This window comes from Typopeltis vanoorti, chromosome 5 (assembly GCF_054136105.1).
Source record: "Typopeltis vanoorti isolate ZY-2024b chromosome 5, IOZ_Tvanoo_1.0, whole genome shotgun sequence".
In the NCBI taxonomy this organism is placed as follows: Eukaryota; Metazoa; Arthropoda; class Arachnida; order Uropygi; family Thelyphonidae; genus Typopeltis; species Typopeltis vanoorti.
Genome location: NC_143553.1, coordinates 170,366,619 through 170,385,655, shown reverse-complemented (window position 1 = coordinate 170,385,655; position 19,037 = coordinate 170,366,619). Strand labels below are relative to the sequence as shown.

General features: G+C 33.6%; 1 protein-coding gene across 1 annotated transcript in view; it reads left to right on the top strand.

Moving 5' to 3' along the window:
- Window positions 1–19,037, top strand: part of LOC150107054 (transmembrane 9 superfamily member 1-like) — a 372,331-nt gene that overhangs the window by 258,372 nt on the left and 94,922 nt on the right. Inside the window, exon 10 of the mRNA XM_090392919.1 lies at window positions 10,405–10,530. Within this exon, the coding sequence (XP_090249045.1) occupies window positions 10,405–10,530 (126 nt within the window). The remainder of the gene's footprint in view (window positions 1–10,404; window positions 10,531–19,037) is intronic.

Below are 19,037 nucleotides of genomic sequence, written 5' to 3'. Positions count from 1 at the left end.
TCAGCATTTTTGATCGAATATCATCTACTCCTGCTGCCTTTCCACATTTCAAGCCTTTGATGGCTTTTTCTACTTCAAGTATGGATATGTATTCCTGACTGCATGCCTGGTCAGTGCTTTTTACCATGGTGCTGTCATCACTGCTTATTTCATTTAGCAGTTTTTCAAAGTAATTACTCCATACTTCAAGGATATCTTTTTCTCCCGTTTTCATGTCACCTTTATCATCTCTAATTCCTTTTACAGCACTCTTTCCTCCATTCTTAAGCTTCTTCAACAACCTCCACAATATTTTGCCACCTTCTTGATATTTGTTTTCTATATTCTTGCCAAAGTCTTCCCATGACTTTTGTTTAGCTAGTTTTACACAGTGTTTAGCATTCTTGCATTTGTCTCTATGTTCTCTAAGAGCACAAGCTGACTTATTTGGCAGGAACTTTTGGTATGCTTTCTTCTTTTTCCTTCACTGCCTCTTTAACTTCCTGTGTCCACCAGGGAGTTCTGATTTTTTTATCCTTACAGATAACCTCACCACATGCCTCTCTGGCAGAATCAATGTTTTCTTCAGAGTTTGCCACTGAATCTCCAAGGTTTGATTCCTGTTCTCAAACTCTTTCATTTTTTCTTCAATAATCTTTGTGTATTTTAGCCTACAGTTCACATCTGAGAGCTGCTCAACTTTTATTCGCTTTAAAACTTTCTTACATGTTATTCTTTTCAATATGAAATTCAATTTTATCCTGCTCAAGACTAAATAGTGATCACTTCCAATTTCAAATCCTCTGTACACTCTGGTGTCCTGCACCAGGGAGAAAACATCACTATCAACTATAACATAGTCAATGAGACTTTTCTTATTCCTAGCCTCTTCTCTCCATGTGAATTTGTGCACATTTTTATGTTGGAACATGGTGTTAGTAATAACCAGTCCATGTCCTGAACAGAAATCCAACAGATATTTGCCATTATTATTAGCTTTGCTCTTTTCTCCAAATTTTCCCAAAATATTTTTGTATGCCTCACAATCATTTCCTACTCTGCTATTTAGATCCCCAACAAGCACCAACTTTTCCTTTTTCATTGTGTCAGTTGCTTTTTCTAAAGTCTCAAAAAATTCCTCCACTTCTACCTTAGTAGAACCTTCTGTGGGACCATAGGCACAAATAAGTCTCATTGTCCAGTTCCCCGTTCTCATATTTGCCCACATTACTCTACTTGAGACTGACTGCCATTCAAGAAGATTAGCCTCATATTTTGTGTTGAATACTATGGATACTCCTTCTTTTCCTTGATTATCATTGCCTGAATATAACATTTTGTATTTATTGCTCAGAAAGATCTCGCCAGTTTTGGTCTTTTTTGTTTCAGTCACCCCTATTATGTCGATCTGGTACTTATCTAATTCCTCAGCTAGCTCCATTTCTTTGCCATTCAGGCTTGTTATGTTGATAGTACCGATCTTTAACTCTGGTGATGTTGAGTTGGGGTTTATTTTCAGATTTGTTCCAGTAGCTGACTTTTCGCTGTTCGCCCTGGTTCCCTGGCGAAAACAACGGGGGCCTTGTTTAACCGGGCGACGCCCCAGCCGGCATGAAATTTTGTCATGTTGTACCATCATTCTATATTTTGGTTTAACCAATAAGAATACAATTTGGTCGGCTAAATCCCAAATTGCCAGCCCATCCTCGTCCGTTCAGTATCCAAGTAGATACCCAACCGGGTGCAACACGAGAAGGTGAGGATTGGACATTAGGTCAGAAGCCCTGGTCGGTTCTCCGCATTCCTTTAAAGGCTATGTGGAGGTCTCCTCTCAGTTATACAGCTTACCCTTAAGCACCCCTTGTTTATTTGACCCTTAAGCACCCCTTGTTTATTTGACCCTTAAGCACCCCTTCCATGTTTATTTTTCAAACTCTAGGGAAATCTGCTGATATTGCATTATTTAAGCATTTTTTTAAATGCTTCCCATGCATTGTTGATATCCTTCCTATCCAACCAACATACAATGGTGCAGAATCTAGCATTCTCCTCGGGTGGTCATAATTTCCTGCTTTGTAGTTGAACATGTGTCACCTTTTCTGAATGGAACATTAATAAACTTAGCCACTTCTCAAGTGACTATTCATAAATGGTCTTCTGCTAATCTCAAATTCTGTGTAGAATTTTGCTGATGACAGTATATACCTTTCTTCTTTTCATTTGACAAACCCTGCAACAATGGTCATATATCCTGAGCTACAAGATATACCATTATTTACACCATAAATGCTGATCGCTTTCAATATTTCAGGGAGATGAGCACAAACTTTGTAAACTCAGCTGCCAAAACATAGTCCTGTCTTATTTTATTCAAGAACAGTTCACTTCCTCTCACCTAGGATAATTCTGAAATCTCCTGACCAGATCTTTCTCTCTTCTTTGGCCAACTTCAACCTCAACCCTTTACTAACATAAGTACATCACCTTCATAGCCTCCTTTGTCTCCAGCAAACTGTCCTTTTCTATTGGAGACATTACTTCTCCCATTTGCACAACCTAACCCATAACTAATAAATTTCAAGTCTGTCTTGCCTTAGAATATTTTTCTCACATATGGGTGGTACCTTATAAATCTCCCTAAAAATGCTTGATGCTAAACGGAAGAGGGCTCCCTTGTTAATTGATATACCCCCCTCCCTCCTCTTTTATACACTCCAATTACAATAAATATTATGTTTCCATTTTATGACTCTTCTAGAGGTATTTTTCATGCATGCTGAACTGGCTGTTAATTAACAGCTGTTATCAATAATTAAGCAGCTGCTTATTTTTTTTTTCAACTGCCATTCAACATCCATTCACTGTCCATCATCAAACATTCTGAATCAACTTAAATAAATTAAATTATACTTAACAAGAAATTATATTTGCTTTAATAATGAAATACCATGAGTTGGCATATTGAAAAAAATTATAGCACCAGAGGAAAACTCAAGTAAAAAAACTCTGTTAGCATAGAATTTTCACCTAAGTATCATAGGCATCATCAGTGCAAGATCAGAATAGCAATTAAACATTAACTGATATTTCTTAAAGCACCACCTAAGTATCTAATGTGAGATAATTCTTGTAGCAAGGCTTATACATTGGTCATACGTAACTGGTAATTAACTTAAGGAATTTACAATGCATAAAACTGATATTAATTAAAGGAAACTTTAATGAATACCTTCAGTATTTCGGCAACGTCACGTTGCCATCTTCAGGAATGTACAAATATGGTATGTGCATGCAGGCACTAACAAAAGCAAATGAGGAAGAAGGCAAGAAACTAACATTATTCCTAAAGTCCTAATGGTGTCCCCTAGCAGGCTAATTGGGTTGTCTTGGCTGTTGGGCTGAAGTTCTCATGATGTAAGTCTCCCAAATTTGGGCAGTCTCATGCACCCAAATTTGTTGAGGTTTGGAACTTTTTTTAGAGCTGCTGATGATTCTGTGAATAATCTTTCATACTTGTACTTGTTGCGGTGTATTATTTTAGTTTTCTTCCAACGAATTCTATGGCGGGTATCTATGGCATGGTCTGCAAGCCCAGAGTGGCTGTACTGGTGAAACCGGATGTAGTCTTTGTGTTCTGAAATCCTGATGTTCTCTGTCCTGTGTTATATCGATGTTCTATATATATGATTTATTCTTAATTAGTTGTTTACTTAAATCTATACTTTCTTACCTAAAACCTTATACAATCAAAATCCTACCGACTGCTCTATTGTTAAATATTTATCTTTTGTGATTTATTCTCTTTATTCACTTACTTTAATCTTATTCTTATATCTAGGATTGTTTCCTTTTCGGATACAGGCAAATTTATATTTTGCTGCGCCAGCCAGTATCCTATAGTAGAAAAGATCCTTGCTCAGGGAGACAATACTAGAGTCTGAAGATTACTTACACAATATCTTACTTAAACTGCCGTATAGATTTAGATTATTGCAGTCGTGACCTAAATCTATTATTATATTCGCTCTCTAAATCCTTCCCGCCAAAATAGGTTCTATTTTTCTAAGTGTTAAGTTGGAATCGTAATCAGGCATGACTCAGGTTCAGGTAAATATGACATGTTTATTGGAATATCTAAAACACAATAGAAAATTCACACACTCAATTATGCTCAATACTAAATAAAACTCGAATTAAGAGGTTAACACTTTCTAAATTAATTAAATCTTATAAAGCATGCTAAACACAGTAACTGTATATTGGGATAGATAGCAAATGATATGAAGTTAAGTTAAATACCTTTCAGTAGTATTACTCGCAAGAGAAAACTAACAAACATTCTAATGTTACTGAGATACTAAATTCTACTATTCTTATCGCATCAAGTTAATCCTATCACATGCAAAATTACAAAAGATCTCTTCCCAACAATTCTTCTTACCCTCAAAGGAGGTTAACTTTCTAAATAGAGACTGTCCACAGAGTTCTTTAGAGTACAGTTCTTAATTTCACATGTGAACAATCTTCTCTCTTCTAATGAACTTTCACACAAAATTAGAGTAATTGCACCTTACTGAGATTTTTCTGCATCGTTCTGCACCACGTGTATGTCTGGATACTTCTCATCTATTGGCTGTCCATATGCCAACGTAGGGGTTACGCTATCTTCATTCCTTCTGCGCCGAAAACGGACTCAAATCTTTGCATTTCAGGAACAACTCGATGGGACTTTTCAGCGACGGCTTGATTCTGTTAGGACTGGAATTTTTACCTTCAGCTTTGCATAGAATCCTACTTCATTTTTAAGAATGCTCGCAGTTCGACATCTTATCACAGGCTTCACCCCTCCTCTTACGCGAAACTGCCCGCCAACTTCCGAACCACCAAAACAGGAAAACGTTATGACCAGAGAGTGTGTTCTGATATGGGCTCAACCCCTTATATTCTTCTATAGAGCGCCCTCTTTTCTCAGTCCCCTTTTTACACACGGCCCTTATCTTTTCTCCCCTTTGGGTTCATCCTTCGCTTTTACGATGCTGTTATACTTGGATTCACAGAATACATGGCAACGTAATTTTCAGAGTAAGCTATAGCCGCTAGCGTTATGCTGTACACGTGTAGCTTTATGCTTTCCAGGAATTATTACTTGGCAACTTTTTAGATGACTCACAGTAAATTTTTACATAGCTTAAGTGAGGCTTAAATTTAAATCGGATTATCTTTCTTTTTAGACATACTTAAAAATTAAATCTTAATATAATCACATCAGCTTAAATATAAGGCACTTGAAATAAAGAATACAAATTTTACATAAAGTGAAGAAGTTTCACTTTTATAGCCAGTATAGAGGTTTTCTATACTGGCTTTGAAGTGGGCTGAGTTTTTTATGTATGATGGTGTCGTGACGTTCTATTTTCATGTTATGTTCTAAATCCGCCATCTTGTTTCAAGTCACTCATAAATAAAATAACTAATTGCGAATTGATCACTGATCCAAAAGTAGGGAAATTTATAATTATACTGCGCCACCCTATTTTTTAGATTAGTCTATATAAAATAGTAGGATCAATTCTTAATTAAGTTAGCAGTCTTCTCATTAGGCCGAATTATTTACTATTCTACTTGGGGCACCTGCAAGATTCGAATTTTTTATGAACGGTGCAATAAAAGGGAATTCAGGCAAACACAATATTTAGATTAACAAAATAAAACATTTAATATATGATATATAACAAATACAAGAATTCTACTTTTAAATGAAACAATACAAATAACTTAATACATCTTGCTAAGTCACTCATTCCAATTCAATGTTCTAAACTTTAACATGCAATTCACAGCTTCAAAATTACAAGTTTTCTTAACTCAGGTTAATACAACAAAACTTCTCATTTGATCAGTCTGCACATATTTATCAGTTGTACTTAATGTTTAAATTCACAGCAGGCACTAATCAAGGTAGACAATATTCCAAGCAATCTTATTTCGGACCTTGAACTTGGAAGATACGCTATAGTTAATGTTAGAATAAACAAACATGTATGACTACTCTTACCAGATACAATCTTCAATACATCAATTTATTGCGAGCACACTTATGAATTAACTTATTTGAGCTAGCGGAACACATTAAATAAAATTCTCCAATGCTTTAACTGAACTATTGTTAATCGCGCTTCACTACTCTAAACAACAGCAATATGGTACTGATATCCTTGTTTACTTTTCTGCAACTAGATAAATTCATTATAATTCTTCTCAGGGCAACACAGAATTAAGACGTAATCCAAGATTAACTGGAACTAATCAGAATTTCCCATTGAATGTCCAGTTCTTTATTTATCCGATTACGACATCAATTTTCCTCTATAATAACAGCTGATTTCACTTGCAGTTGAATATAAGATTCACTACGTTTCTTGCTTACTTCTAAACACTATGCTCTTGAATTTCTGCCCTAAAGAATTTACAATTTTCTTTCACTTCCTTGCTTATATCCTACTTTCCTTCAGGCTCCGCAAAAACTTCCTCTTTTCTCTCAATTTAATAATCTTCTATTTCTTTTCCTCCCCTTTCAGTCCGAAGGTCACGCTGTATTCGACTCGTGCTTGTTTATTTCATGCGTCTCCATGACAACGCATGAACGTAAACATTTCGCTAATGTAACACAACGCTCTACTCTTACATAAGTGATTACATAACATTAAAATTTCGCAAATAAGAATAAACAGAATATTTGAGCTACTTAATCAGCTCTTTCATTACGTATACAATTATTTATAATACACTTTTCGTTACTTTACATATATATTTTAGTTATCATAAATTTCTACACATATTATTGCCTAATAAATTAATAGTAGGTTAAGTTTAGAATAAATAATTAAATAGTAATCCTTAATTAAGGAATAATAAGTAATTTTTATACAAATCATGATTAATATATAATAAGCAATGTTAAATGTGAATGAAAAAAAATAAATTACACAACATAGATTCACAATTTAACAATGGTGTGTTGCCAGTATAGTGTGTGAGTGCTTTGGCTAAATGTTTTTCTAGTATGTAGGGGAATCAATGCCATCCACTATGGGACTTAATGGCACATTTTGTTTATGTATTTTTGGAAGTCCATATAATCGGGGGGGGGGGGTGTTCTAGAGTTAAAAGGTGTTAGTAACTTCCACAGGCCAAGAAGTGACCTTCTTAAGGAGTCTGTGGAGAGTTCTAATCTGGGAGCTGGTAGGATTATATTCAATAGGGAGGTAGGTAGTACGATCTAATAGTAAAGCCTTAAACTTACCTATGTAGTCCTTTTGGTTGAGAACCACCGTGGCATTTTCCTTATCTGCTTTGGTGATTACTATTTTTTTGTTTTTCTTCATTTCTAGTAGAGCTGCATATTCATCTTTGGATAAGTAGGTTTTTGGAGGTCTTGTTTTGGTGAGAACACCGACTACATCCATCTGACGTTGTTGACGATATGGTTAGGAAGGTTGTGAATCCCACGTTCTATTTGGATCATTATTTCCTCGGCAAGTATTCTTTTAGGAGCTAGGGCGAAATTATGGCCACGTGAAAGTGTGGTGAGTGCTTCAGGCTTCAAAACTATGGAAGAGAAGTTGACTACCGTGTTGAGTGGTTGTTGTGGTACGGAAGTAGAATTCTTTATCAAGTTATCATATTTTTTCATGTGCCGACTACGTATTTTGTCGAATTCTTTTGTTGCCGAAGCGCATGAGGCATCATAAAGAATCATCCAAACATAAGGTTTTGTTTTATTTAGCAAGGAGAACACTCGTTGCAGTAATTTGTTCTCGTAGTAGGGGTAGGCTGGTGCGGTTATAAATACGGAGTGCTTTCTGTGAAGTAAAACGGTGCTTATATTTAAGACAATTTGGGATTACCTTGTTATCCCTGCAGCATTTTAGGAAGGTTAGATGATTTAGTTGTCTTGATATCTTCAACCTCATTTTTCTGTATTGGCGAGCCTTCCGCGTGATGGAATCTCCGTGGATGATAGTAATTCTCATAGCAAGGCTTATATGTTGGTCATCCATAACTGGTAATTAACTTAAAGAATTTACAACGCATAAAGCGGATATTAATTAAAGGAAACTTTAATAAATACCTTCAATTCTGACCTTCCTAAAACGCTGCCGGGATAACAAGGTAATCCCAAATTGTGTTAAATTTAAGCAAGGTTTTATTTCACAGAAAGCTCTCTGTATTTTTAACTGCACCAGCCTCGTCTGTGTTGCATCCAGTGGGTGTCATTAATTTTTCTGAGGCATTTCATTTCAAATGCTTGAAGTTTCTTGATTGGTTGTTGAGTTAATCGCCAGGCTTCTGAAGCATAAGTAGCCGTTGGGATAATAATTGTTTTATATAATTTTAATTTTAGACTTGTTGGGATTTTTTTATTTTTCCATATTTTGTTTAGTTTATTCATGTTGGTCCAACCTAGGTTTAGCCTGACTTTTACTGTTTCCATATTGTTGAGGTTACTGGATATAAGACTGCCAAGATAAACATATTTATTAACTTGTTCCAGCAGGCGATTTTCGAGATTTATAGAAACATTTTCTTCTTCTCTACCTATCTTCATTATTTTTGTTTTCTGAAGATTTATTTTCATACCATAAGTTTTACAAGAGTCATTTAAAATATTAATAGTTTTTTCTAGCTGTGGTTTAGAATCTGCTAAAATAATGATATCATCCACGTATTTTATGTGATTAATGGTGGTACCATTGATTTTTATACCTGGTTTATCAGCTATGGTTTTACAGACTTCTAGGAAGATGATAAAGAGTTGAGGTGAGAGAGGGCATCCCCGCATTACACCTTTCTCGACTCTGAAATCCTCGGTTTTAATGTTGTTCGTTTTAACAAAAGCTTTAGTGTCTCCATAATAATTTGTAATAAATGTTAAAATATCAGAATCCACTTTCACGTTTTTTAGGATAGTGATCAATTTGTTTCTATTAACTGAATCAAAGGCTTGCTTAAAATGTATAAAATAACAGTATATGGGCAGGTTGTATTTCCGATATTTTTCTGCTATATTATTAATGGTGAGGATATGGATCTATGTGGCCTGAATCCTGATTGGTTTTCCTCTATGATTTTTTCTGTAAGCACCTGTGTTCTCTTTTGTATAATTCGAAAGAATAGTTTATAACTATGTTCTAACTAAAACAGATCCGATGGTCTACGTCTATCCCCCTTTGTGGACAACAGTGCTTTTTAAATCAGTTAATCTTTCCCAACTTTATATTGTCTAAATCTATATAATTTTTTTTTAATAAGTTAGGAAATTATTGACCTTTTATAGTTATCTTACATTAGCTACTTAGGTGGTGCTTTTTAGAATTGTTTTCAAGAAATTATATAATTGTTTAATCCATTACCCAAGTGTGAGCAAACAAAGATTGCAAGTCTAGGCTACTTGTATGTGCAGGTTGTTAATTTCACATAAATTTTTTTTCAGTATCGCATAATGAAAAGAACGCTTTTTTTTGGTTGTGTATATTGCTATGCCTTAATGGAATGGTCACTACACAGACCAGGTTTTGATATTGAAGTCTAATCAATGGGAGTCAGTCCCCCCCCCTCCAGAAAGATAGCAAGGTTGAATTAATATTTTCTACATGCAAGTAGTAAGTCTAGATCACTTTTTCACTTGGTTACAAAGTAAATTATACTTGACAAGAAATGATATTCTTGTTTAACCCTTTAACAATGTAAGCAAACAAAGTTTGTGCGTGAAGTATTTTCACGACTGGTCCACTTGTATATAGAGGCAGTTAACATTTTTGTCAAGTGTAATTTGCTTTCTAACGAACTGTAAAAACTTTTCAACTGTCTCTTATTTGGAATGTTTTAATAATAAGGTGATACACCTTTTTCTGCTTGGAAAATATATGGAAAATTAGTCTGTGTAGTAATGCTTTGTATTATGGGATACTAAGACATTCAGTGTTAAACAGTCTATATACATGTAGCCTAGTTGTGAAGATGCTTCACATACAAACTTTCTTTGCTTACACTTACGTAAAGGATTAAACCAGAATATAATAAATTTCTTCTTGGTTACAAAGTCTAATTTACTTTGTAACCAAGTGGAAAACCTTTGTCTGCATCAACTTCTGATCTACTTCTTTTATTTTCTGTATTATGTTTGTTTTTTTTTTGTGACAATTTTCCCTAAGCACTACGATCTTCAGCTGTTAAAAATACCTATCAGCAGGTTGCATCGTTCATCTTAACCATTTGCCACCCACAATCAGTACTGATGTGTTTTGAGTTTGACCTCTCATACATGGAATTGATATTTAAAAAAAAATAATAATAATTCTAGTGAAAATATTATTTGTTATATGTTCATTTTATGTTGAATTTCATTTATTATTTTCCTTTTAGGTGTTGGTTCTCAATTTCTAGCTATAGCTCTTGGAATTATGGTAATGGCACTGCTGGATCTTTTCAATGTTCATAAGCATGGATCTATGAATACTGCTGCTTGCCTTCTCTATGCTTTTACTTGTTGTAAGTTTGTAGCTGATGATAGAGTGGCCTTGGAAAATTATTATCACTTACTGTTAACTTAATTTATATCTAGATATAAGTAAATTCAAGTAAATAAGAAAAGTGTTGGATAATATTGTTTATTATTATTATTACTATTTCCACTAGGAGAGACAAGGCCAACAAACAATGTCATGAACTCTGATTTAGTCAGTTCCTACTACAGTATGTAATGTATATATATGTATATATATGTTTAACTCCCTGTGTGCATATGGGAGGTTCCAAAACTATATCCAAAGCTATATTCAGTGAAGGACATATATAAAGGTTTATTGTATTTTAAATATTTTTGTACTATTTGATTAACTGTGTGTAGATGGTCTATTGTAGAAACTTTTTTCTTGAAACTTGCTTGTTCATATGGTTGGTCAGAATCCAGATGGTTACAAATTCTTTTGAGGATTATTTTTGTAAAAATTTTATAGTTGTGTGATAGTAAACTTATAGGCCTGTAGTTTATATCTGATTTTATGCCTTTTTCGTGAAGAAGAATTATTTCTGATTTTAGGGAAAATCTCATCCTTTAGGAGTCTGTTGTACCGCTTAAGTAATAATAGTAATAAGATGTCCAAGCCTTATTTGAAAAGCTCTGTAGGTACTTCATCTGATCCTGGGCACTTGGTATGCTTTATTTCATTGATAGCAGTTTTGATTTCTGTTTCTGTTATGGGTGGAATGTTGACATTTTCCACATGCCTATTGTTTGTTGAGTTTGATCCAATTATACGGCTTGTCTTTGTAAAAATTATTGGTGATGCCTTGAATTTCTTTCCTATTGTTTGTTATGTTTCCATTTTTATCTAAAAGATAGGGAATCCATTTTTTGCCTTCAGAAAGGCTGTTTTTAGTGAGGTTCTATTTTCTGTTGCCTTGGATATTTTACTTGTATTGAATTTTCTCAAATCATTTCAGATTTTTTTTTTTGACAAATTTGTCAAGTTCTGCAAATTTAATCTTATCTCTTGATGAATGTAATCTGTTTTTTAGTAATTCTCTTTCATCTATTAGTATCTTAGTTTTTTGAGAGATCTTATCATTCTTCCTGCCAGTAGAGTTATTTAGAAGTTTAATTGAAGACTTAATAATAGTTTCAATAAAGTTGCAGCAGGTTGCATCATTTTTGAATATCAGTTTCTGACTGTCAGATTTTGAGAAGCAATCACTTTTGTCAAATTTTCTTTGTATTTTTTCTTTTTGTTGGTCTATTGCATTAACATTTAGCTTATTTGGTTTGATACACTTGATGCTGTTTTTCTGTTTTGATGCAATCATTCCTCTCACCATACTGTACTAAATTTAAAATTATTGATTACCTGTACAAAAGTAAATAGACTTGTATCACTCTTGTTCTGTTATGATGTCCTTAATCCTATTGTGGCATTAAAGTCTCCCATGACTATTAACTCTCGTGTTTTCTCTTTGGAAATTTTACTTAGATGATTATAAAATTCTTTTATTTCTTTCAAACTATGGCTTTGGGTAGGAGAATAACCTGAATAATCAAGATCTCTTTGTTTATGAGTTTTATTTTCAGGCTTTCATTCTTTCCAAGTATCTTTTTAATCCTACTATATGTTGTTTCCATTTATTTTTCTATTATGAATCCCACTCCATAAAGGCAAAAAGGGATTCACCTTTATGGTAAAATATTATGCCAACATTATGTTCAAGAATCTGTTCAGATAAGCATTTGACTTCTGGTATTCCAATTATATCCCATTTTATAAATTTAAGAACTTCTTCCAGTTCTAGCAATCTTTCTTCAGATTTAAGTGTTCTAGCATTTAGAGTTGAAATGTATAAGTTGGTGATTTTTCCAGTTTTTGCATCCAGCAAAGACCCTCCAGAAGGATTTCATCCAGCACTATCATTTCTCCTAGGAGGATTTGTCAAGTTCAGTTTTAGCCCGTTTTGGCCCTGGGCAGTGCAACTCTTCTTTTTCCTCTGTGGCATAGATTGAGAGGATATGGTCTAATCTCCCACGCTGACCAAACATCTTGGGAGGTGCATTTTTTAGCTTCCTGCCAGCTCCTAGATAGACCTCCTCTAACATGAAGAACAGATGTCTTTTGCAGTCACCCCTAATCTGGATTAGTCAGACACTGCAGTGTCTTTAGTAGATACTACAGTTTGAGAAGAAAGAGTCACCCCCTCGCCCTTGAATTACTTTAATAGATCTGGGGGAGGAGTAGTTGGAGGTATGAATAGAAGACCCGTCTACAGATATAATATATTGTAGGAAGTAAGATCTAGTATCTCAGGTTTTCCATGCCCCTAAGATAAGGGAAATGTAGTTTCTAAATTTGGTATTGGGCATGCAATGTTGAATTTCATAAAGACAGGCATCGCCCTTTTGATGAAAGGAATCATGTATTGTGTAATTTGAAAAGTAAAGATAGAATTTGGGTTTCTTGGTCAGGAAAAGGAAGTGTGAGCTAGATGTTTGTAATTGATGGTGTTGATGTTTATGTTGTGGGTGTGAGTGCTTTTTTTTTTTAGAGAATCTAGCTTGGTTTGTATATTTTGTTTAATTTGTCATTGAAATTAGTTTTTAAAGGAGGTTCGTTTTAATTGCAGTGCAGCAATCATTGTTTTAACTGAGGAAAGTAAGGCAAAAGTAGCATCTTGATGCATTTTATCAATAGCTGGCAGTTATCTTAAGGAAGACAGATCCAAAGAGCAGTAAAAGATGAAATGAAAGGAAGGATGGATAATTTATAGATATTTTTGACATTGTAACCATTGGAATTGGAAGGTTTGACAAATGAAGGTGAGTTCAGCTGCAAAAGAATTTCTGGGTAGAACAGAGGTTGGAAACTTTGTTGAGATGGGAAAGAGTATGTATTATCTACCTGTATAGGTGGATTTACTTTAAAGTGTCTAGAAAGAAAGAGTGCCATTGGGCAGGCATGTTATTCAAGTATCTACAAAATGGAGGTATTGTTATTTTCCTTTTCTATATATCTTAGCCAAATAAAATAGAATAAAAGAGCAAATTTACTATTACTAAATAGATTCATTGCAAAGGCTGATCTCTGATCATTTCAGGGTTGATTATTGTCGAACATGTGAAATTCATTTTTATTTTTCAGAAGAGACACAATAAATAAATTGTTGCACAATTTATTTATTGTGTCAAAAGGGTCAAATATCATAGGACCATAAAGGAAATTTCAAGTAACATATTACATGTAAAGAACAAGTGACACAAAGCTTTCTCCACCACAGTTAATCCGTTAACGGTCTTAAAATCACCGTTCAGGAATTAATGGCAGAGGGATAATTGTATGATAAAAGGTAAAATGGCGATGAAGTTTTGATCCATGAAAAATGCTGGGATGGTCTGGCTATTTCATCAACCTTGGCCAATAGGGAAGTTAAGTGTCATTCGTATGCACACATAACAATGGATAGTTTAGTTCCCATTATTTGGCTAGTATTTGTAAAGCTGTATATAAGTGTATATACCTAATTATATGGTTTAAGTAGTTGTCGCAGTCAGTAAGAATATATTTTTCAATGAATTTATTACTGTTATCCATTTTCTATTTTTCTGTTTCTATTTTTGTATTTTTTTAGCTTTTAACGTAATTATTTATTTTATTTATTTATATGTTTATTTTGGATTTAATAAATGTTTATTTCACTTTTGATAGTATAATATACATAATGATGCCAAGAAAGTTTGAATTCAGAGCTAGTAAATGAAAATGACTCAGAGAAAAGGAAAAATAGCTAAATAGTCAAAAGTGTACAATTTTGTCTTTCTTACATTCTTCTGAAAATGAAAGAAGTGAAGAATTTCATAGAACTGAAGTTGTACCTCAAACTTTTCAGAATGAAAGCGAAATATTGGTATCAGGAGGAGACAGAAGTGAAAATGAAGAACATCGAAATAATGTGGAAAACATAGAAGAAGAGAAAGAAGTAAATGAAACAAATCAAGAGGGTTTGAAGAAAATTTTCAATCAGAGTTTGTACTTACCAGCATGCAAGCTATCTCTTATCCTACCGATATAGCAGTGTGGCCAATTAGTATTAATGAACCATTTATTGAGCATATTTTAATAAATATGCCTCAGAATGTTGGTAAAATTGAAAATTTAAAAAAGAATACACAATGCAAAAAATATATGTCAGAAATATAAATGAATCACATTTTTTACTGTAAAAAGACAAATGGAACAAAGGAGAAATGAGAGTGACTAATTTTTTCAGGAACCAGCAAAGCAATTTACTGCTTATAACACAAACCTTATGTGATCCCGAGTGTTCTACTGAGCATATCCGAGCGATGTACACATATCACAAAAGAAAATCAAGTTCTGTAAATAGTCTGATTGATTCTGAATTGATGAAAGAAATATAATCCGAAGAAGATTATTGAAGAGAGGTTTTAAAAAGAATAATAGCTACCATTAAGTTACTGAGTAAACTAGGGCTAGCATTTAGAAGCAATGCAAATGATATTTTTAGTGATTCTTGTAGAAATTATTTAAGTGAATTTGATGATTTTTTAAAACATCACATGAAAATGTAGACCAACTGTGGTTCTGGCAGATCGAATTATTTTTCTTACCACACTTGTGATGAATTCATATCATTAATAGCTAATAAAACAAGACAAATATTAATATCAGAAATTAAGGAAGCTGCTTATTTTGTCATAATACTCAATTCAACGGCAGACGTTGCCCACAATGACCAACTAGCTATTATATTTAGGTATGTTACCGCAAATTCTGGCATTAGAGAAACATTTATCATTGAAGAAAGCAGTATTACACAACATAATTCCTTATATTTAGAAGATGTAGTATTAAAAAAAAATAGAAGGATTATCATTAGAGATAAAAATGTGCAGAGGGCAAAGCTATGATAACACTGCCAATATGAAAGGTGTCTATACAGGTTTGCAAGCTAGGCTGAAAACACATAGTCCCTCTGCACATTATACACCATGCTCTAGTCATTCCTTAAATTTAATTGGCAACTATGCCATGGAATTTTGTCCAGAAGCAGCATAATATTTTTGATTTATTCAAAATGTATATAATTACTTTTCATCTTCAACAAGAAGATGGGAGTATACTCCTTAAACATTTAGAAAAAAACATCTTTACCAGTTAGAAGACTATGTGAAACAAAGTGTTCTGCAAGAGCTGACGCTATATTGTCTTTGAAATGTGGATATAAACAAATTAAAGAGGCATTACTTGAACTATCCATTTCTCTTCATGAAAAACTTATTTCTAAATTAGAGAGCTCATCATTAGCTGAACATTTTGACAATTCAGAAACAGCAATTTTAACAGTTGCATGGGACAAAATTTACAACAGATAAATGCTACTAGTAAATCTCTACAAGTTCCCGATATGGATTTGTTGTTACTAATAATTTGTTACACTCTTTAGTTGGCTTTATTTTCGATGTAAGAAATAGTTTTGCTGCTTTAAATGAAGAAGCGAATTTATTAACAGATGAGACAAAGTTTAAAGATGTGAAGGAAAGAGTCAAAAAAAAAAAGTGTGATGAAGTTTCGCAGTCTAACGATGAGATTATATTACATGGGAAAGAAAATTTCATTGTTAATCCTTTTAATGTCATTTGCGATAAGCTAATTTTGGAAATTAATGAAAGAGGAAAAAGCTATTTAGACATATTAGATATGTTGGTCATTCTTTTGTAGAAAGATATAGACCAAGACAAGTACAAGACCTAGTATTAACAAAATTTACAAACTTATGGGACTGATATTGACTCAGAAAAATTTATTGATGAAGTTCAATTCTTCAATTAAAAATATGTAGAAATTTATAAATGATGGGTTATAAATTTAAAATTGTTTCTACATTCGGAAAAGTAGACCTTAGTCTACTATTCCGAAAAAAAATGTAGAAAGTCTACTATTCCGAAACAATTTTAAAAATATTTTTGACAATGCCTATTTCAAATGCAAGTGCTGAAGAGACTTCAATAAAGGTCGAAATCAGTCTGGGTAGTGGCCCTTCCCTTAATGCATAACATTATACATATCTGCAAGGAGATGTGTTTTGCATTATGGAAGACTGAGATAGGAGTGATGTTAGCTTGGTCCACTTTTGCTACGAGTTGCCCGGTGTCGTACTACGTTACCTCAGTCCTGAAGATTTTTCAGGCGCAAACTTTGTTTGCTCACACTTGGATAAAGGATTAAACTAAATTTATTATAGCTCATTTTCAGTATTGAAATGAATAAAAAATAATTTTAGAAGCAACTTGCACCAAAATAAAACAAGTGGCCTGTTATTATTATTATGCACCTGTTGTACCTGTTACCCGGTGTTGTACTACCTTACCTCAGTCCTGAAGATTTTTCAGGCACAAACTTTGTTTGCTCACACTTGGATAAAGATTCTTGTTGAAAGGCTTATACGCTAGTTAAACATGATAACTAATAATTAGGGAATTGACAGCGTACACTAGAAATATAAATTAAAACAACTTTAATAAATACTTTCCGATATTTCGGCAACATCACATTGCCATCTTCTTGGGAACTTAAAATAAAAAACAGGTGCACGCAAGTACTACATAACAGCAAATGAGAAACGAAGTGAGGAAGCTACTGTTTTCCTAAAGTCCTGATGGTGTCCCTTGGCAGGCTATATTGGTAGTGATTGGCCTTTTGGCTGAAGTTCTTCTGATATATGTTTCCCAAATTTGGGGCAGTCTTATGCACCCAAATTTGTTGAGGTTTGGCATGTTCCTAAGGGCTGAGGCTGATTCTATGAATAGTCTTTCATATTTGAACTTTCTGCGGTGTATTACTGTGGCCGGTATCCAGAGCATGGTCTGCAATCCCAGAGTGGCTGTACTACAGCCACTCTGGGCTTGAAAGGTGGAAGAAAGCCACAGTAATACATCTTTATTAAAATTTTTGGTAAATGATCACACTACTTGTTGGGATTTGTTATGTATTCTTGCTCCTGACTTCGAAAATAGTCTCTCTGACTTCATTTTCCTTTCTTTTAGTAAGAAATTGTTTCCAGTATTCGTGTGATTTCTAAAATTAAACACAATATAATAATGCTTCATGAAGAGGGCTTTTCGACTCATAAACATTGCATTATAACAATTTATGTGCTTTGCGCTATATGCACTTATAAACTGTAGTTTTCTTCCATATAATCCTGTATGCTGTGTCCAAATCCAACCTTAGATGGTGCATAACGGAACTTTAGCTATTCTATTCCAATTTTAAATTGCTTTTACAACTATTGGATTGTATTGTGTTAAGTTTTTGCTTCTTCTGAAGATGCTGGTTTGAAATCCAGCAAAATATTAGGCTGCTTAATAAAAAATTATTTATTTATTTACTTCTTGTTCTTGCACTGCAATTTATGTGAAAATTTTTCTTGTAAAGGAGTCCAAATAGTCAAACCAGCCAGAGAACACATTGAAATAGTCGATAGCATCTCATGAAAGTAGAATTACTCTGCCAGTCTTAAAATTACGTTTATGATGAGAAGCCAGGTTGTCATAATAAATCATTTAGTCTAATGTCATATAAGAAAAATGAGATGAATAGAAAATATTTTTTTGCAGTATATGTATATCATAAAATTCTATGCTTAGAAATATAATATATCAGGGGCGAATATTCAGGGGATGTGGTGCTCATCAACCGAATAGCACTATCACCAATATTATATTTTTGCATTTATTCCCATTAAAAACTCCCATAATTGTTTCCAGAATTCGTGTGATTCCTAAAATTAAACACAATATAACAATGCTTCGTGAAGAGGACTTTTAGACTCGTAAACATTGCATTACATTCATGTTAATAGCCCAGGTGTGTGTGTGTGTTCAAAATACATACACTTTTGAGCCTTTTGAAAAGATGTACAGATGCCACAGTGGGTCAAATTCTTAGCATTCTAGTAGTTTTAAACTCCTCAGAAGGCAAGACAGGGTGAGCTCTGAGACAAAAGCCTAGAACTATGATTGGTTATTGTGTCAACCAATTCAATTGAACATTGTCATTTGTCATGAGTTACTGTTTTTGTGTTCTGACTTTCATCTGTTTTGTGTGCGTGTAGTGTGAACTGATGCGGTAGGAAAGTTTTTATATATAATATAGACAAGTTATTAATATAATTTTCGAAAATTTATAATTTTTTTGTCCAATTTACAATGGTAAACAGTATTGTAGTCAAAGAGAGTAAGCCTTGTCCTCCTCTTCCAAATTTTACACCTTTAATAAATTCAAGTACACCAACCAAATATAGTATTCTCCTTCATTATCGTGCAAACACTGTGCAGATATTTATCTGCACAGTGTTTGTGCAGATAATTAAAGTACTCAAAGTTATCTTACAATTAATTGCATTAGACCAATTAAGATGAGCACTGATGTGCTGTACAATCTTAAAACTTTCACACATCAATAAAAATGCAATCATATTGTCAAACTGATGTC